Here is a 22,932-nt window from a genome sequence, read left to right as displayed (position 1 = left end):
ATCTCCCTCTGTGCATCTCTCATGTATAAGACTGAGTCTTTTATATGCTCTATGGTTAGCAGAATAGTGTCCCTGTCTAGGGTGTCAATATTTTCTGACAGGGAATCTGACCACGCAGCGGCAGCACTGCACATCCATGCTGACGCAATAGCTGGTCTAAGTATAATGCCTGAGTGTGTATATACAGACTTCAGGATCGCCTCCTGCTTTCTATCAGCAGGTTCCTTGAGGGCGGCCGTATCCGGAGACGGTAGTGCCACCTTTTTAGACAAACGTGTGAGCGCTTTATCCACCCTAGGGGGTGTCTCCCAACGTGACCCATCCTCTGGCGGGAAAGGGAACGCCATTAGTAACTTCTTAGAGATTACCAATCTTTTATCAGGGAAAGCCCACGCTTCTTCACACACTTCATTTAATTCTTCTGATGGGGGAAAAACTACGGGTAGTTTTTTCTCCCCAAACATAATACCCTTTTTAGTGGTACCTGGGTTTATATCAGAAATTTGTAACACCTCTTTCATTGCTTCAATCATGCAACGAATGGCCTTAGTGGACATTAGACTAGACTCATCGTCGTCGACACTGGTGTCAGTATCCGTGTCGACATCCGCGTCTGCCATCTGAGGTAGCGGGCGTTTTAGAGCCCCCGATGGCCTTTGAGACGCCTGGACAGGCACGAGCTGAGAAGCCGGCTGTCCCGCATTTGGCATGTCGTCAAATTTTTTATGTAAGGAGTCGACACGTGCACGCAATTCCTTCCATAAGTCCATCCACTCAGGTGTCTGCCCCGCAGGGGGTGACATCCCTTCTATAGGCATCTGCTCCGCCTCCACATCATTATCCTCATCAAACATGTCGACACAGCCGTACCGACACACCGCACACACACAGGGAATGCTCTAACAGAGGACAGGACCCACAAAAGCCCTTTGGGGAGACAGAGTGAGAGTATGCCAGCACACACCAGAGCGCTCTATAATGCAGGGACTAACTGAATTATGTCCCCTATAGCTGCTGTTATATATACTGCGCCTACATTTAGTGCCCCCCCCCTCTCTTTTTTACCCTTTTCTGTAGTGTAGACTGCAGGGGAGAGCCAGGGAGCTTCCTTCCAGCGGAGCTGTGAGGGAGAAATGGCGCCAGTGTGCTGAGGGAGATAGCTCCGCCCCTTTTTCGCGGACTATTCTCCCGCTTTTTTATGGATTCTGGCAGGGGTAATTATCACATATATAGCCTCTGGGGCTATATATTGTGGTATTTTTGCCAGCCAAGGTGTTTTTATTGCTGCTCAGGGTGCCCCCCCCTAGTGCCCTGCACCCTCAGTGATTGGAGTGTGAAGTGTGTATGAGGAGCAATGGCGCACAGCTGCAGTGCTGTGCGCTACCTTGGTGAAGACTGAGGTCTTCTGCCACCGATTTTCCGGACCTCTTCTTGCTTCTGGCTCTGTAAGGGGGGCAGCGGCGCGGCTCCGGGACCGAACACCAAGGCCAGTTCCATGCGGTCGATCCCTCTGGAGCTAATGGTGTCCAGTAGCCTAAGAAGCCCAAGCTAGCTGCAAGCAGGTAGGTTCGCTTCTTCTCCCCTTAGTCCCTCGCTGCAGTGAGCCTGTTGCCAGCAGGTCTCACTGTAAAATAAAAAACCTAATTACCCGTATTTGCCGGCGTATAAGACGACTGGGCGTATAAGACGACCCCCAACATTTCCACTCAAAATATAGAGTTTGTTATATACTCGCCGTATAAGACTACCCCCTTCCACACACCAAATAAAACGTAAAAGAACATCAGATTTGTGACATACTGTATATTATGACCTGATAAGAGATTTGGATAGGGAGTATTTATCAAGGTATGCATAAGAAGGGGGGAGGGGGCGAGGAGAAAGTTGTAAAATATATAAAAGTATACCCCTGTGTGCATTTAGTGTTACCGGTTTCACATGAGTGCCATTAGTATTAGTGCCATTACAGTACGTCATTGTCACCATTGTACGGCCACAACGCGACTGCAGCGCCTCCGGCCAGTCCCTGCATCTCCCTGTAATTGGCACTAGTGACCCGCCGCGGCCGCACTGGATATCGCACGATACTGGATGGTGAGTAGAATGAGGTGGGCGGGCATCGGGAGTCCACTATGGGCACCGGGCGAGTATCGGAAGGCCACTATGGCAGCTATGTCTATCCCAACTGAAGTGCACCCGGCGTATAAGACGACCCCCCCACTTGGAGGCATGTTTTTCAGGGCAAAAAAGTAGTCTTATACGCCAGCAAATACTGTATATACTTTCTTTTTAGAAGCTCAGGAGAGCCCCTAGTGTGCATCCAACCTCGGCCGGGCACAAAATCTAACTGAGGCTTGGAGGAGGGTCATGGTGGGAGGAGCCAGTGCACACCAGGTGACCTAAAAGCTTTCTTTAGTTGTGCCCAGTCTCCTGCGGAGCCGCTATTCCCCATGGTCCTTTCGGAGTTCCCAGCATCCACTAGGACGTCAGAGAAAATAGAAAAATCCAAACTAAAATGCTTTCTAATGCAAAGAACTCAGGAGAGCTCCCTGCAGTGCGCCCATCTTCCTCTGGGCACAGTGTAAAACTGGGGGAGGGACATAGAGGGAGGAGCCAGTGCACACCCAGAATCCAAAGCTTTCTTAAAGTGCCCTATCTCCTGCGGAGCCCGTCTATTCCCCATGGTCCTTACGGAGTCCCCAGCATCCTCTAGGACGTTAGAGAGAAAAAAATCCCACACGCATACATACCAACAGGTCCACTCCTCCTGGTCGCCCAAGGGAATGAGCCATCTTGAACGAAGTCCATCGATAACGCTGCAAATGAGCTTTATATGGTGTGCCAGGGTAACTTTTCATGTAAACCAGCTCTGGGCACCAGACAGCGAGTGAGGATGGGGGTTACTTCTACTAGAGGGATTACTTTCAAATAGTACACAGAACCATTTAATCAATGTCATCTCAGAAAGGGACACTATACATACAAATGTATAGGGTTCTGCTATATACATATAAATGTGTTCTCATACATCTTCGATGCAGTTACACCAAACAGCCTTTTCAGTAAAAAAAAAAAAAAAAAAAGGCACCTGATGCTAGGCACAGTACCTGTCAGCTCAAGCATGCCAGGCTTCTCCCGCTGTGTGGCGTATTGAGGCTAGATGTAGGAGGACACAACTGTACATGGAGTAAATTCTCACCTTAACATAAGGCCTTCCTGAATTCTGCGATACAGATAGCACTCCACGTACAGCCAAGGAGATTTGAACCAACTGGGCTGCTCGCCATTGCAGAGTAAGGTTTCCTGGTATTTGAGGTACTGGTTCCATATGGTAGTGTCCGGCTGGTTATCGGTAATTGGAAGGATGGGCTTATCGGTCTGCATCTCGTTCCTTAGTTTTGAAAAGAAAGACAAAGCTTTCTTTTCTGCCTCGATGCCTTCCTAAAATAAAACAGGATTACTTGTTCTCTTCATACATTTATTTTACCATTCTTTCAATCCATTTCCTGTACAAAATTGTAAACTGAGATACAATATAAAATGGCTGAGACAAAACGTACAAATAGGTCGACCACTATTGGTTGACAGTAAGTAGGTCAACATGGTTTCTAGGTCGACATGACAAATGGTCGACATTAATTTTTTTTAATTTTATTTTTATTTTTTAACCTATTTCATAGTTTACGATCCACGTGGACTACAATTGGTAACGGTAACCTGTGCTTTACTGCGCTCGGCACCTTGTGCGAGGGGACATGGTGCATTTTGCTCGCCATGCGAGGGAACATGGTGCACTAATGAGGGTTGCCAGTCACTGTACAGGGAAAACGACACCAAAAAAAGTTAAAAAACAACAACAACTCATGTCGCCCTTTTCTCAAGTCGACCTACTACATGTCGACAGAGTCCCTGTCGACCTAGAAAACATGTCGACCTACTTACTGTCGACCAATAGTGGTCAACCTAGACACTGTCGACCTAAATCTAATCTACCTAACATACCACACCCATCTAGCATCAGGGGGGACTGACGGGACTGGAGTCCCAGGCCTTGACAAAGAGTAGGGCCCAGCCCTGGCTCCTACCGCGATCATCTGGAGAGCTACACCAAGCTACGCAACAACAGCAAGCTGAAGCACATGTAACACTTCTAAAAAAACATGGCTTCCCTGTGCATCGCAGCACTCCACTCCTACTGAGCAAAGATTAAGTGTAAAACGGCAAAAGACAGGTCCAATAGAAGTGACCTGCGTAGTCCATGATTATGCTTCATCTGCTACTTTACACCAATTCCTTTGCAACAAAAAATCCTAAGTGCCTTGTACACTATTTGTGAACTAAGGAGCAAAACGGAGTAAAAAGTGTAGCAATGAAGGAAAAAGCAGCAATAGTAGCAAAACTGAGGAAAATGTACCCAGCACGGGAATCTTACACCATATGGCACATCTGTAGTTCCTTGTTGACATGAAATCCCAAAACAAGCAACGCACAATTGCCATTGTGCCATGAAAAGTCAGGTAAGGAGACATAAAGAAAAAGAGTGGCCATGGGAAAAATGAGTGGGTAAGAAAACACAAGAAAACAATACTGAAAGCAGCAATACTATATAATATAATATATTATATATATATATAATACAATACTTAAAGCAGCAACAATACTGAAAGATCCTGAAAGCAGCACCCTCAGGGCCTTCTGAACCAGGCCCCGATCCTACAAACATGAAAGAGAACACAAGGATGGCCTAGCGTTGCCCGCTCTTTTTAAAGTTCTGTAAGCAGGAATTAGCACTGGAAACATTTACAAACCCCCATAACGCACTGTGTGTGGCAGCATTAGGTCCAATAGCTTTAGCTCTGACAAGTTCCTGACACTTATACATACCTTAGTGAATATCAGTACATATCTCATATTTAGCGTTTCCCTAATGACAATACTCCATGAAAGAATCACCCACCTCTCCATATTCTTCCAGGAACTTATTTTTATTTCGGTGCACAGTGTCAATCACTTTGGTTAGAATTTGAGGCAGTCGGTCTTTAACTGTAAAGTAAGCAAAAGACCTGTGGGGAAAGGAAAGAAAATCTATATCACGTACAATACGAAAACAAAGAGAAAAAAAAAGGGCATATGTCCTTCAAGTTTAATTTCTCTAACGTCCTAGAGGATGCTGGGGACTCCGTAAGGACCATGGGGATAGACGGGCTCCGCAGGAGACATGGGCACTTTAAGAATGTCTTTGGATCTGGGTGTGCACTGGCTCCTCCCTCTATGCCCCTCCTCCAGACCTCAGTTTGATACTATGCCCAGTGGAGACTGGGTGCTTTCAGGGAGCTCTCCTGAGTTTCCTGTCAAGAAAGTATTTTAGTTAGGTTTTTTATTTTCAGGGAGCCTGCTGGCAACAGACTCCCTGCATCGAGGGACTGAGGAGAGAGAAACAGACCTACTTCTCTGAGTTTCAAGGCTCTGTTTCTTAGGCTACTGGACACCATTAGCTCCAGAGGGATTGGTACGCAGGTCTCACCCTCGCCGTCCGTCCCAGAGCCGCGCCGCCGTCCTCCTCGCAGAGCCGGAAGATAGAAGCCGTGTGAGTAATAGAAGAAAAGAAGACTTCAGAGGCGGCAGAAGACATCTTGATCTTCATAGAGGTAACAAACAGCGGTGAAGCTGTGCGCCATTGCTCCCATTCACCTCACACACATCGGTCACTGTAAGGGTGCCGGGCGCAGGGGGGGGGGCGCCCTGGGCAGCAATATAAAACTCACTTATGGCAAAAGTACATATATACATGTACAGCTGGGCACTGTACATGTATATAAAGAGCCCCCGCCATGTTTTTAAGAATTTTGAGCGGGACAGAAGCCCGCTGCCGAGGGGGCGGGGCTTCTCCCTCAGCACTCACCAGCGCCATTTTCTCCACAGCACAGCGCTGAGAGGAAGCTCCCCGGACTCTCCCCTGCTTACTGACGGTGACAGTGGGTTTTTCAAGAGGGGGGTGCACATAATTGGCGCATATACATTCATAACAGCGCTACTGGGTAAACATCCTGTGTTTTTTCCTGGGTCATATAGCGCTGAGGTGTGTGCTGGCATACTCTCTCTCTGTCTCTCCAAAGGGCCTGGTGGGGAACCTGTCTTCAGAAAAGAGCTTCCCTGTGTGTATGGGGTGTGTCGGTACGCGTGTGTCGACATGTATGAGGTTGAAGGCTCACCTAAGGAGGAGGGGGAGCGTATGAATGTAAGGTCTCCGTCGGCAGCGCCGACACCTGACTGGATGGATATGTGGAATGTCTTAAGTGCTAATGTAAAATTATTGCACAAAAGATTAGACAAAGCTGAGGCTAGGGAACAGTCAAGAAGTCAAACCATGTCTGTCCCAATGTCGCCGGGACCTTCGGGGTCTCAGAAGCGCACACTATCCCAAATAGTAGACACAGATACCGACACGGATTCAGACTCCAGTGTCGACAACGATGATGCAAAATTACAGCCAAGAGTGGCTAAATGTATTCGATATATGATTATTGCAATAAAAGAGGTTTTGCATATCACAGAGGAACCCCCTGTCCCTGACACGAGGGTACACGTGTTTAAAGGGAAAAAGCCTGAGGTCACCTTTCCATCCTCACATGAGCTGAACGAATTATGCGAAAAAGCTTGGGAAACCCCAGACAAAAGACTGCAGGTTCCCAAAAGGATTCTTATGGCGTATCCTTTCCCGCAAAAGGACAGAATACAGTGGGAATACTCTCCTAGGGTAGACAAAGCATTGACACGCTTATCAAGAAAGATAGCGCTGCCATCCCAAGATACAACTACCCTCAAGGATCCTGCTGACCGCAAGCAGGAGGTTACCATGAAGTCCATTTACACACATTCTGGTACAATACTCAGACCGGCAATTGCGTCGGCCTGGGTTTGTAGTGCTGTAACAGCATGGACAGATTCATTATCAGCGGAAATTGAGACCCTAGATAAGGATACCATTTTAATGACCCTAGGGCATATAAAAGATGCTGTGTTATATATAAGGGATGCTCAAAGAGACATTTGTTTACTGAGTTCCAGAATAAACGCTATGTCTGTTTCTGCTAGGCGAGTCTTATGGACCAGACAGTGGACGGGTGATGCCGACTCGAAGAGGCATATGGAGTTTTTACCTTACAAAGGTGAGGAATTATTTGGAGAAGGCCTCTCGGACCTCGTCTCCACAGCTACGGCAGGTAAATCTAATTTTTTGCCTTATGTTCCCTCACAGCCTAAGAAAGCGCCTCATTATCAAATGCAGTCCTTTCGTTCCAATAAAAGCAAAAGAGGACGTGGATCGTCTTTTCTTGCCAGAGGTAAGGGCAGAGGTAAAAAGCTGCACACAGCTAGTTCCCAGGAACAGAAGTCCTCCCCGCCCTCTGCAAAATCCACCGCATGACGCTGGGGCTCCCCGGAGGGAGTACGCTCCAGTGGGGGCACGTCTTCGACTTTTCAGCCACATCTGGGTTCACTCACAGGTGGATCCCTGGGCAATAGAAATTGTTTCTCAGGGATACAAGCTGGAATTCGAAGAGGTGCCCCCTCGCCGGTTTTTCAAATCGGCCCTGCCAGCTGCTCCCTCAGAGAGGGAGTTAGTGTTAAATGCGAATCAAAAATTGTACCTTCAACAGGTGGTGGTCAAGGTTCCCCTACTGCAACAAGGGAGGGGATATTACTCAACCCTGTTTGTGGTCCCAAAACCGGACGGTTCGGTCAGACCCATTTTAAATTTAGAATCCCTGAACCTATACTTGAAAAGGTTCAAGTTCAAGATGGAATCACTCAGAGCGGTCATCACCAGCCTGGAAGGGGGGGTTTTTATGGTATCCCTAGACATAAAGGATGCGTACCTTCATGTTCCAATATATCCACCTCATCAGGCGTACCTGAGATTTGCGGTACAGGACTGTCATTACCAATTTCAGACGTTTGGGCTTTCCACGGCCCCGAGGATTTTCACCAAGGTAATGGCGGAAATGATGGTGCTACTGCGCAAGCAAGGTGTCACAATTGTCCCATACTTGGACGATCTCCTCATAAAAGCGAGATCTCGAGAGAAATTACTTAACAGCGTGTCACTTTCATTGAAGGTGTTACAGCAACACGGCTGGATTCTCAATATCCCGAAGTCGCAGCTGGTTCCTACGACTCGTCTGACCTTCTTGGGCATGATTCTGGACACAGACCAGAAAAGGGTTTTTCTTCCGACGGAAAAAGCTCAGAAACTCATGACTCTGGTCAGGAACCTATTGAAGCCGAAACAGGTGTCAGTGCATCACTGCACTCGAGTCCTGGGGAAGATGGTGGCATCATACGAAGCCATTCCCTTCGGCAGGTTCCATGCGAGGACCTTCCAATGGGACCTACTGGACAAGTGGTCCGGGTCACATCTACAAATTCATCAGCAGGTCACCCTGTCCCCCAGAGCCAGGGTATCTCTCCTGTGGTGGCTGCAGAGTGCTCACCTCTTAGAGGGCCGCAGGTACGGCATTCAGGACTGGATCCTGGTGACCACGGACGCGAGCCTCCGAGGTTGGGGGGCAGTCACACAGGGAAGAAATTTCCAAGGTCTTTGGTCAAGTCTGGAGACTTGTCTCCACATCAACGTCCTGGAGTTGAGGGCCATATACAACGCCCTACCTCAAGCGGAGGCATTACTTCGCGACAAACCAGTTCTGATCCAGTCAGACAATGTCACCCCAGTAGCTCATGTAAACCGCCAAGGCGTCACAAGAAGCCGAGTGGCCATGGCAGAGGCGACCAGGATTCTACGCTGGCCGGAAGGCCATGTAAGCGCACTATCAGCAGTGTTCATCCCGGGGGTGGACAACTGGGAGGCAGACTTTCTCAGCAGACACGATCTGCATCCGGGAGAGTGGGGACTTCATCAGGAAGTCTTCGCGCAGATTGCAAGGCGGTGGGGACTGCCCCAAGTAGACATGATGGCGTCCCGTCTCAACAAAAAGCTAAAAAAGGTATTGCGCCAGGTCAAGAGATCCTCAGGCGGTAGCTGTGGACGCCCTGGTGACAACGTGGGTGTTCCGGTCGGTCTATGTATTTCCTCCTCTTCCTCTCATACCCAAGGTGTTGAGAATAATAAGACAAAGAGGAGTGAGAACAATCCTCATTGTTCCAGATTGGCCACGAAGGACCTGGTATCCGGATCTGCAGGAGATGCTCACAGAAGATCCGTGGCCTCTTCCTCTAAGACAGGACCTGCTGCAACAAGGGCCCTGTCTGTTCCAAGACTTACCGCGGCTGCGTTTGACGGCATAGTGGTTGAACGCCGGATCCTAGCGGAAAAAGGTATTCCGGATGAGGTCATTCCTACACTAATAAAGGCTAGGAAGGATGTGACATTGAAACATTATCACCGAATATGGCGAAAATATGTTTCTTGGTGTGAGGCCAGGAATGCTCCTACGGAAGAATTCCATCTGGGCCGCTTCCTTCACTTCCTACAAACTGTAGTAAATTTGGGCCTAAAATTAGGATCTATTAAGGTTCAGATTTCGGCCTTATCCATTTTCTTAAGTACAGACGTTTGTGAAGGGAGTACTGCATATTCAGCCTCCTTTTGTACCTCCGGTGGCGCCTTGAGACCTTAACGTGGTGTTAAGTTTCCTTAAGTCACATTGGTTTGAACCACTCAAAACGGTGGAGTTAAAATATCTCACTTGGAAGGTGGTCACGTTGTTAGCCTTAGCTTCGGCTAGGGGAGTTTCGGAATTAGCGGCTTTATCACATAAAAGCCCCTATCTGGTTTTTCATATGGATAGGGCGGAATTGCGGACTCGTCCTCAATTCCTACCTAAAGTGGTCTCATCCTTTCATATGAACCAACCTATTGTCGTGCCTGTGGCTACGCGTGACTTGGAGGATTCGGAGTCCCTTGATGTGGTCAGGGCTTTGAAAATTTACGTGGCCAGAACGGCTAGAGTCAGGAAGACAGAAGCACTGTTTGTTCTGTATGCAGCCAACAAGGTTGGCGCTCCCGCTTCAAAGCAGACTATTGCTCGCTGGCTCTGTTACACGATTCAGCAGGCGCATTCTACGGCAGGATTGCCGTTACCAAAATCGGTTAAGGCCCATTCCACTAGGAAGGTGGGCTCTTCTTGGGCGGCTGCCCGAGGGGTCTCGCACTACAGCTGTGCCGAGCTGCTACATGGTCGGGTTCAATCTCCTTTGCAAAGTTCTATAAGTTTGATACCCTGGCTGAGGAGGACCTCCTGTTTGCTCAATCGGTGCTGCAGAGTCATCCGCACTCTCCCGCCCGTTTGGGAGCTTTGGTATAATCCCCATGGTCCTTACGGAGTCCCCAGCATCCTCTAGGACGTTAGAGAAAATAAGATTTTAAACCTACCGGTAAATCTTTTTCTCGTAGTCCGTAGAGGATGCTGGGCGCCCGTCCCAAGTGCGGACTACTTCTGCAAGACTTGTATATAGTTTTTGCTTACATAAGGGTTATTGTTATAGTTTCATCGGGTTTGGACCGATGCTATGTGTTATTTCATACTGTTAACTAGATAGTTTATCACAAGTTATACGGTGTGATTGGTGTGGCTGGTATGAATCTTACCCTTAGATTAACTAAAATCCTTTCCTCGTACTGTCCGTCTCCTCTGGGCACAGTTTCTCTAACCGAGGTCTGGAGGAGGGGCATAGAGGGAGGAGCCAGTGCACACCCAGATCCAAAGTCTTTCTTAAAGTGCCCATGTTTCCTGCGGAGCCCGTCTATCCCCATGGTCCTTACGGAGTCCCCAGCATCCTCTACGGACTACGAGAAAAAGATTTACCGGTAGGTTTAAAATCTTATTATTTCAACATCAGAAACATCACTTTATTTAGAGGAAGGTGAAAAGCAACACCACTATAAAACACTGTCCAATTTGCCTTAAGGAGAATAAAATATTATGTCCTCATTTTTGCCAATTGGACAACGTCATGGATCAGCATACCGCATTGTGAGAATATTGCCAGTAGCCCTCTGTATTATTTTATCCAATTCTTTCTTTTGTATAGCTTACAGTGAATGCATTGCATGCACAAAATAAAATGTTCCATTGCCAATATACAGCACTGTATGCATAATGCACTGTGCCCATCCACTTTGTTTGCTAACAGTCACCATCATCAGTGCTCACATGCACCAGCCATGTACTACTGTAGGTGCTAAAGATGAGACTCCAGGTCACTAGGGGTGACTCCAGGTAAGTTGGCTCTCAATTTTAGATATATTTTTGTAAGCGCTATTATCATGTGGCCTTACAGTAGACAATTACCGTATATACTCGAGTATTAGTGATGAGCGGGTTCGGTTCCTCGGAATCCGAACCCGCCCGAACTTCACCTTTTTTTTTTTACACGGGTCCGAGCGACTCGGATCCTCCCGCCTTGCTCGGTTATCCCGAGCGCGCCCGAACGTCATCATCCCGCTGTCGGATTCTCGCGAGACTCGGATTCTATATAAGGAGCCGCGCGTCGCCGCCATTTTCACACGTGCACTGAGATTGATAGGGAGAGGACGTGGCTGGCGTCCTCTCCGAGTCCGTTGTATTATATTAGAACTTAGTTAGTTATAATTGTGGGGAGGATTGGGGACGGGGAGCAGCTGTTAGGGAGTACAGTGCAGGGTTTTGAGTTTAATCCGTTGTTTCTCTGCCTGAAAAAAAAACGCTCCACCATATCTGTGCTCACTCAGTGTGCTGCACTGCTGCATGATATATCTGTGCTGAGTGCACTGCTCACACTGCCTAATTGTGGGGACCGGGGAGCAGTTATAGCAGGAGTACAGTGCACAGTTTTGCTGACAGTGACCACCAGTCCAGTATACGTTTGTCTGCCTGAAAAACACTGTGGTGTTTTTTTTTTTTTCTTTCTTCATGCTAGTTTGTTTAGCAGTCTGCTGACACTGCAGTGTCCACCAGGTCCGTTATACAGTATATTATATATATAATTAAGCACTAAGCAGCAGTACGGTAGGCCACGGCTGTACCTACCTCTGTGTCGACTCGTCACTCGTCGTCCATAAGTATAAGTAATACTATCCATCCATCTACATTGTATACCTGTGGTGTTTTTTTTTTCTTTCTTCATACTAGTTTAGCAGTCTGCTGCTGACACTGTCCACCAGGTCCGTTATACAGTATATTATATTTATATATAAGCACTAAGCAGCAGTACGGTAGGCCACGGCTGTACCTACCTCTGTGTCGTCACTCGTCGTCCATAAGTATAAGTAATACTATACTATCCATCCATCTACATTGTATACCTGTGGTGTTTTTTTTTTTTTCTTTCTTCATACTAGTTTAGCAGTCTGCTGACACTGTCCACCAGGTCCGTTATACACACAATATATTATATTTATATATAAGCACTAAGCAGCAGTACGGTAGGCCACGGCTGTACCTACCTCTGTGTCGTCAGTGCACTCGTCGTCCATAAGTATAAGTAATACTATACTATCCATCCATCTACATTGTATACCTGTGGTGGTTTTTTTTCTTTCTTCATACTAGTTTAGCAGTCTGCTGACACTGTCCACCAGGTCCGTTATACAGTATACTATATTTATATATAAGCACTAAGCAGCAGTACGGTAGGCCACGGCTGTACCTACCTCTGTGTCGTCACTCGTCGTCCATAAGTATAAGTAATACTATACTATCCATCCATCTACATTGTATACCTGTGGTGTTTTTTTTTTCTTTCTTCATACTAGTTTAGCAGTCTGCTGACACTGTCCACCAGGTCCGTTATACAGTATATTATATTTATATATAAGCACTAAGCAGCAGTACGGTAGGCCACGGCTGTACCTACCTCTGTGTCGTCACTCGTCGTCCATAAGTATAAGTAATACTATACTATCCATCCATCTACATTGTATACCTGTGGTGGCTTTTAGTTGTGCGCAAAATATGGAGAACAAAAATGTGGAGGTTAAAAAAATAGGGAAAGATCAAGATCCACTTCCACCTCGTGCTGAAGCTGCTGCCACTAGTCATGGCCGAGACGATGAAATGCCATCAACGTCGTCTGCCAAGGCCGATGCCCAATGTCATAGTACAGAGCATGTAAAATCCAAAACACAAAAGATCAGTAAAAAAATGACCCAAAAATCAAAATTAAAAGCGTCTGAGGAGAAGCGTAAACTTGCCAATATGCCATTTACGACACGGAGTGGCAAGGAACGGCTGAGGCCCTGGCCTATGTTCATGGCTAGTGGTTCAGCTTCACATGAGGATGGAAGCACTCATCCTCTCGCTAGAAAAAAGAAAAGACTTGCGGCAAAAGCACAGCAAAGAACTGTGCGTTCTTCGAAATCACAAATCCCAAAGGAGAGTCCAATTGTGTCGGTTGCGATGCCTGACCTTCCCAACACTGGACGGGAAGAGCTTGCGCCTTCCACCATTTGCACGCCCCCTGCAAGTGTTGAAAGGAGCACCCGCAGTCCAGTTCCTGATAGTGAAATTGAAGATGTCAGTGTTGAAGTACACCAGGATGAGGATATGGGTGTTGCTGGCGCTGGGGAGGAAATTGACAAGGAGGATTCTGATGGTGAGGTGGTTTGTTTAAGTCAGGCACCCGGGGAGACACCTGTTGTCCGTGGGAGGAATATGGCCATTGACATGCCTGGTGAAAATACCAAAAAAATCACACCACCAACTCCCTCAGTGTCAATTTCCTCCTTACCCAGGAAAGCCAATAGTCCTGCAGGCCATGTCACTGGCAAGTCTGACGAGTCCTCTCCTGCCTGGGATTCCTCCGATGCATCCTTGAGTGTAACGCCTACTGCTGCTGGGAGTCGATCGTCATCCCAGAGGGGAAGTCGGAAGACCACTTGTACTACTTCCAGTAAGCAATTGACTGTCCAACAGTCCTTTGCGAGGAAGATGAAATATCACAGCAGTCATCCTGTTGCAAAGCGGATAACTGAGGCCTTGACAACTATGTTGGTGTTAGACGTGCGTCCGGTATCCGCCGTTAGTTCACAGGGAACTAGACAATTTCTTGAGGTAGTGTGCCCCCGTTACCAAATACCATCTAGGTTCCACTTCTCTAGGCAGGCGATACCGAGAATGTACACGGACGTCAGAAAAAGACTCCACAGTGTCCTAAAAAATGCAGTTGTACCCAATGTCCACTTAACCACGGACATGTGGACAAGTGGAGCAGGGCAGACTCCGGACTACATGACTGTGACAGCCCACTGGGTAGATGTATTGCCTCCCGCTGCAAGAACAGCAGCGGCGGCACCAAGTAGCAGCATCTCGCAAACGCCAACTCATTCCTAGGCAGGCTACGCTTTGTATCACCGCTTTCCAGAATACGCACACAGCTAAAAAACCTCTTACGGCAACTGAGGAAGATCATCGCAGAATGGCTTACCCCAATTGGACTCTCCTGGGGATTTGTGGCATCGGACAACGCCAGCAATATTGTGCGTGCATTACATCTGGGCAAATTCCAGCACGTCCCATGTTTTGCACATACCTTGAATTTGGTGGTGCAGAATTATTTAAAAAACGACAGGGGCGTGCAAGAGATGCTGTCGGTGGCCAGAAGAATTGCGGGCCACTTTCGGCGTGCAGGCACCGCGTACAGAAGACTGGAGCACCACCAAAAAAACCTGAACCTGCCCTGCCATCATCTGAAGCAAGAGGTGGTAACGAGGTGGAATTCAACCCTCTATATGCTTCAGAGGATGGAGGAGCAGCAAAAGGCCATTCAAGCCTATACATCTGCCCACGATATAGGCAAAGGAGGTGGAATGCACCTGTCTCAAGCGCAGTGGAGAATGATTTCAACGTTGTGCAAGGTTCTGCTGCCCTTTGAACTTGCCACACGTGAAGTCAGTTCAGACACTGCCAGCCTGAGTCAGGTCATTCCCCTCATCAGGCTTTTGCAGAAGAAGCTGGAGGCATTGAAGGAGGAGCTAAAACAGAGCGATTCCGCTAGGCATGTGGGACTTGTGGATGGAACCCTTCATTCGCTTAACCAGGATTCACGTGTGGTCAATCTGTTGATATCCGAGCACTACATTTTGGCCACCGTGCTCGATCCTAGATTTAAAACCTACGTTGGATCTCTCTTTCCGGCAGACACAAGTCTGCAGGGGTTCAAAGAACTGCTGGTGAGAAAATTGTCAAGTCAAGCGGAACGCGACCTGTCAACATCTCCTCCTTCACATTCTCCCGCAACTGGGGGTGCGAGGAAAAGGCTACGTATTCCGAGCCCACCCGCTGGCGGTGATGCAGGGCAGTCTGGAGCGACTGCTGATGCTGACATCTGGTCCGGACTGAAGGACCTGCCAACGATTACTGACATGTCGTCTACTGTCACTGCATATGATTCTCTCACCATTGAAAGAATGGTGGAGGATTATATGAGTGACCGCATCCAAGTAGGCACGTCAGACAGTCCGTACGTATACTGGCAGGGAAAAGAGGCAATTTGGAGGCCCTTGCACAAACTGGCTTTATTCTACCTAAGTTGCCCTCCCTCCAGTGTGTACTCCGAAAGAGTGTTTAGTGCCGCCGCTCACCTTGTCAGCAATCGGCGTACGAGGTTACTTCCAGAAAATGTGGAGAAGATGATGTTTACTAAAATGAATTATAATCAATTACTCCATGGAGACATTCACCAGCAGCAATTGCCTCCAGAAAGTACACGGGGATCTGAGATGGTGGATTCCAGTGGGGACGAATTAATAATCTGTGAGGAGGGGGATGTACACAGTGAAAGGGGTGATGAATCGGACGATGATGATGAGGTGGACATCTTGCCTCTGTAGAGCCAGTTTGTGCAAGGAGAGATTGATTGCTTCTTTTTTGGTGGGGGCCCAAACCAACCAGTCATTTCAGTCACAGTCGTGTGGCAGACCCTGTCGCTGAAATGATGGGTTGGTTAAAGTGTGCATGTCCTGTTTATACAACATAAGGGTGGGTGGGAGGGCCCAAGGACAATTCCATCTTGCACCTCTTTTTTCTTTTTTTCTTCTTTGCGTCATGTGCTGTTTGGGGAGTATTTTTTGGAAGGGCCATCCTGCCTGACACTGCAGTGCCACTCCTAGATGGGCCAGGTGTTTGTGTCGGCCACTAGGGTCGCTTAGCTTACTCACACAGCTACCTCATTGCGCCTCTTTTTTTTCTTCTTTGCGTCATGTGCTGTTTGGGGAGTATTTTTTGGAAGGGCCATCCTGCGTGACACTGCAGTGCCACTCCTAGATGGGCCAGGTGTTTTTGTCGGCCACTAGGATCGCTTAGCTTACTCACACAGCTACCTCATTGCGCCTCTTTTTTTTCTTCTTTGCGTCATGTGCTGTTTGGGGAGTATTTTTTGGAAGGGCCATCCTGCGTGACACTGCAGTGCCACTCCTAGATGGGCCAGGTGTTTGTGTCGGCCACTAGTGTCGCTTAGCTTACTCACACAGCTACCTCATTGCGCCTCTTTTTTTTCTTCTTTGCGTCATGTGCTGTTTGGGGAGTATTTTTTGGAAGGGCCATCCTGCGTGACACTGCAGTGCCACTCCTAGATGGGCCAGGTGTTTGTGTCGGCCACTAGGGTCGCTTAGCTTACTCACACAGCTACCTCATTGCGCCTCTTTTTTTCTTTGCGTCATGTGCTGTTTGGGGAGTATTTTTTGGAAGGGCCATCCTGCCTGACACTGCAGTGCCACTCCTAGATGGGCCAGGTGTTTGTGTCGGCCACTTGCGTCGCTTAGCTTAGCCATCCAGCGACCTCGGTGCAAATTTTAGGACTAAAAATAATATTGTGAGGTGTGAGGTGTTCAGAATAGACTGAAAATGAGTGGAAATTATGGTTATTGAGGTTAATAATACTATGGGATCAAAATGACCCCCAAATTCTATGATTTAAGCTGTTTTTTAGGGTTTTTTGAAAAAAACACCCGAATCCAAAACACACCCGAATCCGACAAAAAAAATTTGGTGAGGTTTTGCCAAAACGCGTTCGAACCCAAAACACGGCCACGGAACCGAACCCAAAACCCGAAAAATTTCAGGTGCACATCCCTATCGAGTATAAGTCGACCCGAATATAAGCCGAGGCACCTAATTTTACCACAAAAACCTGGGAAAACTTATTGACTCAAGTATAAGCCTAGGGTGGGAAATGCAGCTCTAGCCGTACACAGCCCTCATAGTGCCAGATATGCCCTCATACTGCCAGATATGCCCCCACAGTGCCAGATATGCCCTCATGCTGTCAGATATGCCCCACAATGGCAGATGTGCCAGATATGCCGTCATGCTGCCAGATATGCCCCACAATGCCAGATGTGCCAGATATGCCCCACAGTGGCAGATATGCCCTCATGCTTCCAGCTATGCCCCACAGTGCCAGATGTTCCAGATATGCCCCACAGTGCCAGATATGCCCTCATGCTTCCAGATATGCCCCACAATGCCAGATGTGCCAGATATGCCCCACAGTGCCAGATATGCCCTCATGCTTCCAGCTATGCCCCACAGTGCCATATGTGCCAGATATGCCCCACAGTGCCAGATATGCACTCATGCTGCCAGAAATGTCCCACAGTGCCAGATATGCCCCACAGTGCCAGATATGCCCCACAGTGCCAGTTTGTTACTTACCCTCCGTCGCTCCCGCGCTGTCTTCTGAAGGATGAACACGGAAGGCACAGCGTGCGGCTCTCCTGTGTCCCTCCTGCGTGTGTGTGTTAAAGGAAGTGCCTAGCAGAGGCAATAGCCAATAGAAATACGACCTTAAGCGTAAGACATTTAAGGTCCACAGACTCAAGAGGTCAAATGGAGACTCTTGTAGGGCATTCAGTACAACAGACAGATCCCATGGAGCCACAGGAGGGACATATTGAGGTTGAATCCGTATAACAGCCTGAGTGAAAGTGTGAACGTCAGGAAGAGACGCAATTTTTCTCTGAAACCACACCAACAAGGCAGATATATGGACCTTGAGGGAGACTAGACGAAGGCCCAAGTCTAGGCCCTGTTGTAGAAAAGCCAGAAGCCTGGAAGTTCTGAAAGTATGAAAGTATATGCATCATAATTCTTAGCAGCACACCAGGTGAAGTAAGAATTCCAATCTCTGTAATAAATCCGAGCCGAAGCTGGTTTACGGGCTTTCGACATATTTTGAATGACCGCCTCAGAGAATCCTTTTGCTCTCAGGAGTGAAGCTGCAAGAGCCACGCCGTCAAAGCCAGTCTGGCCAGGCCCTGGTAGACACAAGGGCCCTAAACGAGGAGGTCTGGGAAATGAGGAAGTAGAATAGGACGCTCTATCGATAGACCCTGCAGGTCTGAGAACCAATGCCGTCTGGACCACGCTGGAGCGATTAGAAGAAGTAGTATTCCTCCTTCTTGCTTGAACGTCCATATTACCCTGGGCAGGAGTGACCCCGGAGGGAACACGTATGGCAGCCGAAAGTTCCATGGAATCGCCAGTGCGTCCACGAACGCTGCTTAAGGATCCCTTGTCCTTGCTCCGAAGACCGGAACCTTGTAATTGTGTCGAGACGCCATCAGGTCTACATCTGGTAGGACCCACTTGTCCACTAGGAGTTGAAAGACATCTGGATGAAGACTCCACTATCCGGCGTGCATGTCCTGACGACTGAGGAAGTCCGCTTCCCAGTTGAGGACTCCTGGAATGAACACTACCGATATGGCTGGTAGATGGTGTTACGCCCATTGGAGGATTTTTGACACTTCCATCATTGCCATGCGGCTACGAGTGCCGCCCTGATGATTTATGTACGCAACCGTGGTGGCGTTGTCCGATTGTACTTGAACAGACCTGTCTGTCCAGAGGCAGGGCCAGTGTCAACGCATTGAATACTGGCCGCAATTCCAGAATGTTTATCGGGAGGAGAGATTCCTCACTGGTCCACCGACCCTGAAAAGAGTGTTGCTCCAACACTGCATCCCAACCTTGCAGACTGGCGTCCATTGTCAGGAGGACCCAGTTGGAGATCCAGAAGGGACAGCCCCTGCTCAATTGTTGGTCCTGTAGCCACCAGCTCAGTGACAGACGGACCTCCAGAGTCAAGGAGATAATTTGAGACCTATTCCGATGAGGCAGGCCATCCCACTTTCTAAAGGAGTAACCTCTGCAGAGGGCGGGAATGAAATTGAGCGTACTCTACCATGCCGAAAGCCGACACCATGAGGCCTAGTACTTGCACCGCCGAGTGTACCGACACTCTCGGGAGAGAGAGGAAGTTTCTGATCTTGTCTTGAAGTTTCAGGACCTTCTCCAGAGACAGAAACAGTCTTTGGCTGTGTGTCCAGCAGCGCCCCCTGGTGCACCATGCTCCGAGCAGGGACCAGCCAATTGCAGAGCCACTAGTGGGCTTGTTGGAATTGGACCGACACTTCCAGATGACTGAGGAGGACCGCTTGGGAGTTTGCCAGAATCAGCAAGTCGTCCAGATACAGCAAGATCCTGATTCCCTGACGACGGAGGAAAGACGTCATCACGGCCATGACCTTGGTGAAAATCTGAGGTGCCGTGGCCAGTCCAAATGGTAGAGCTTGGAATTGAAAATGAAGTTTGTTACTAGCAAACCGCAGATATTGCTGATGCGAAATGGCAATAGGTATGTGCAGGTGAGCATCCTGTATGTCCAGGGATACCATATAGTCCTCGGGTTCCATGGCCAGCACAATAGAGCGCAGGTTTTCGATACGGAATTTGGACACTCTCACAAACTTGTTCAATGATTTGAGGTTGAGGATAGGCCGGAAAGACCCACTTGGTTTCGGAACAAGAAACCGGGTCGAACAGTAACCCTTCCTCTCTGGGACAGAGGTACCAGCACCCCCACTCCTGTTCCCAGGAGGTATTGTACAACCAGGTGTAGAGCTTGTGCTTTCAATGGATCCAAGGGGATAACCGTTTAACAGAAATGGCGATGGGGACGTCGCTTGAAAGAGATTGCGTACCCGTGAGAGACAACTTCCCGCACCCAGGCGTCTGAAGTGGTCTTTAACCAGGCCTGTGCGAACTGCAGAAGTCGGCCTTCCACCCTGGGGTCCCCCAGGGGGAAGCCCGCCCCATCATGCAGCAGGCTTGTGTTGTTTGGAAGCAGGCTGGCGGGCGGCCCAAAATTGTTTAGATTTGGGCTAAGTGGTTTTGGAAGTACGAGCCTGTCTTGGGTACGCCTGACCTTTTGCTTTACCAGGAAGCCGAAAGGAACGAAAAGTTGTACTCTTACCCTTCGGAGCAGAAGGATTAGTACTAGGGAGTAACGCAGCCTTGGCCGTCGCCAAGTCAGTCACAATCTTGTTCAGAACCTCCCCAAATAGTCTGTCTCCCTTGAAAGGAAGCACCTCCAAGGTCTTTTTAGAGTCTAGGTCTACTTTCCAGGACCTTAACCACAGAATCCGGCGAGCCAGGATACACGTAGTAGATAACTTGGCCGCCATGACCCCTGCATCAGAGGCCGCCTCCTGAATACAGTGAGAGGCTGTGGTAATATACGACAGATATTGTCTGGCAGTGTCAGAAAAATCCTGAGGCAGCTCATCCTCAATTGCCAGAACCCATGCTTCAATTTCTTTGCCGCCCAAGATGCAGCCATAGTGGGTCTATGTACAGCACCGGTAAGAGTGTATATAGACTTCAGGCATCCCTCCACATGCTTATCTGTCGGTTCCTTCAGTGAGGCGACAGTGGTGACAGGCAGAGTAGATGACACCACAAGACGGGCGACATAAGAGTCCACCGGCGGTGGAGTTTCCCACTTGTTTCTGAACTCCGCTGGGATAGGATAACGAGCTAGCATCTTTTTAGACAGGGAAAACTTCTTTCCTGGAGACGACCAGGATTCCTGACGTATGTCAATTAAAAGGTCAGAATGCGGCAAAACTACTTTAGCAACCTTCTGATGTTTGAACTTATCCGGTTTCTTAGACGTAGCGGGGAGCTCAATGTCATCATCAATTTGGAGAATCAGCTTGATAGCCTCCACTAGGTCAGGAACATCAACTTGAGTTGTAGATTCCTCATCAGAAGCAACTGTATCAGTGTCTGACGGATCAGTATAATCCCCATCCTCATCAGAAGAATCATCCAAAATATTAGTGGCTTGTGAGGAAGAAATGGCCCGCTTAGATGACCCCTTGGCCCCAGCAGGGCGAGGGGTAGGTTTTTGTTTAACGAAAGACTGATTTAATTGTTGTAACTGGGTAGACAGAGTATCCGCCCAAGGCAGGTTAACTACAGGGACAATATGTGGCTGTAATGGCACAGGAGGTCCCACAGTAAGCGTAAGCCGTGTTACAAGCGTAGTCAGCATATATGAAAATGCAGCCCAAGGTAACATAGTAACATAGTATCTAAGGTTGAAAAAAAGACAATTGTCCATCGAGTTCAACCTATTTGTGGTCTACTATGCACGATTATTTTGTATAAAATTTTGACTGAAGTTGATGACTGCCGTTACGTTTTACCCCTCTTTTTTATAATAACCATAGTGCCCCGTAACCCTGGATATCCTTATCCATTAGGAATTTATCTAACCCATTCTTAAAGGTGTTGACTGAGTCGGCCATTACTACTCCCTCAGGCAGGGAATTCCAAACACGTATCGTCCTTACCGTAAAAAATAAGATTTTACTCACCGATAAATCTATTTCTCGTAGTCCGTAGTGGATGCTGGGAACTCCGAAAGGACCATGGGGAATAGCGGCTCCGCAGGAGACTGGGCACAACTAAAAGAAAGCTTTTAGACTACCTGGTGTGCACTGGCTCCTCCCACTATGACCCTCCTCCAAGCCTCAGTTAGGATACTGTGCCCGGAAGAGCTGACACAATAAGGAAGGATTTTGAATCCCAGGTAAGACTCATACCAGCCACACCAATCACACCGTATAACTCGTGATACCATATCCAGTTAACAGTATGAAACATAACTGAGCCTCTCAACAGATGGCTCATAACAATAACCCTTTAGTTAACAATAACTATATACAAGTATTGCAGACAATCCGCACTTGGGATGGGCGCCCAGCATCCACTACGGACTACGAGAAATAGATTTACCGGTGAGTAAAATCTTATTTTCTCTAATGTCCTAGTGGATGCTGGAAACTCCGAAAGGACCATGGGGATTATACCAAAGCTCCCAAACGGGCGGGAGAGTGCGGATGACTCTGCAGCACCGAATGAGAGAACTCAAGGTCCTCCTCAGCCAGGGTATCAAATTTGTAGAATTTAGCAAACGTGTTTGCCCCTGACCAAGTTGCAGCTCGGCAAAGTTGTAAAGCCGAGACCCCTCGGGCAGCCGCCCAAATGAGCCCACTTTCCTCGTGGAATGGGCTTTTACTGATTTAGGATGCGGCAATCCAGCCGCAGAATGCTCCAGCTGAATTGTGCTACAAATTCAGCGAGCAATAGTCTGCTTAGAAGCAGGAGCACCTATTTTGTTGGGTGCCTACAGGATAAAAAGCGAGTCAGTTTTCCTGACTCCAGCCGTCATGGAAATATAATTTTTTAAGGCCCTGACTACGTCCAGTAACTTGGAATCTTCCAAGTCCCTAGTAGCCGCAGGCACTACAATAGGTTGGTTCAAGTGAAAAGCTGATACCACCTTAGGGAGAAACTGGGGACGAGTCCTCAATTCTGCCCTATCCAATATGGAAAATCAGATAAGGGCTTTTACCTGACAAAGCCCCCATTCTGACACACGCCTGGCCGAAGCCAAGGCCAATAACATGACCACTTTCCACGTGAGATATTTCAAATCCACAGTTTTAAGTGGCTCAAACCAATGTGATTTTAGGAAACTCAACACCACGTTGAGATCCCAAGGTGCCACAGGAGGCACAAAAGGGGGCTGAATATGTAGCACTTCCTTTACAAACGTCTGAACTCCAGGCAGTGAAGCCAGTTCTTT

At 48.2% G+C, this 22,932-nt stretch overlaps 1 protein-coding gene across 2 annotated transcripts in view; it reads right to left on the bottom strand.

The window, feature by feature from the left end:
* ARMT1 (acidic residue methyltransferase 1) overlaps positions 1 to 22,932 on the bottom strand; it is a 90,585-nt gene that overhangs the window by 39,998 nt on the left and 27,655 nt on the right. For both annotated transcript variants that reach the window (XM_063928485.1, XM_063928486.1), the window contains 2 exons: positions 4,958 to 5,063; positions 3,200 to 3,441 (listed from right to left, as the gene is read on the bottom strand). In XM_063928485.1, the coding sequence (XP_063784555.1) occupies positions 3,200 to 3,441; positions 4,958 to 5,063 (348 nt within the window). The remainder of the gene's footprint in view (positions 1 to 3,199; positions 3,442 to 4,957; positions 5,064 to 22,932) is intronic.

The sequence above is a fragment of the Pseudophryne corroboree genome, chromosome 6 (assembly GCF_028390025.1).
Source record: "Pseudophryne corroboree isolate aPseCor3 chromosome 6, aPseCor3.hap2, whole genome shotgun sequence".
In the NCBI taxonomy this organism is placed as follows: Eukaryota; Metazoa; Chordata; class Amphibia; order Anura; family Myobatrachidae; genus Pseudophryne; species Pseudophryne corroboree.
The sequence above is the reverse complement of the archived record's forward strand: the minus strand, read 5'-3'. Positions and strand labels throughout refer to the sequence as shown.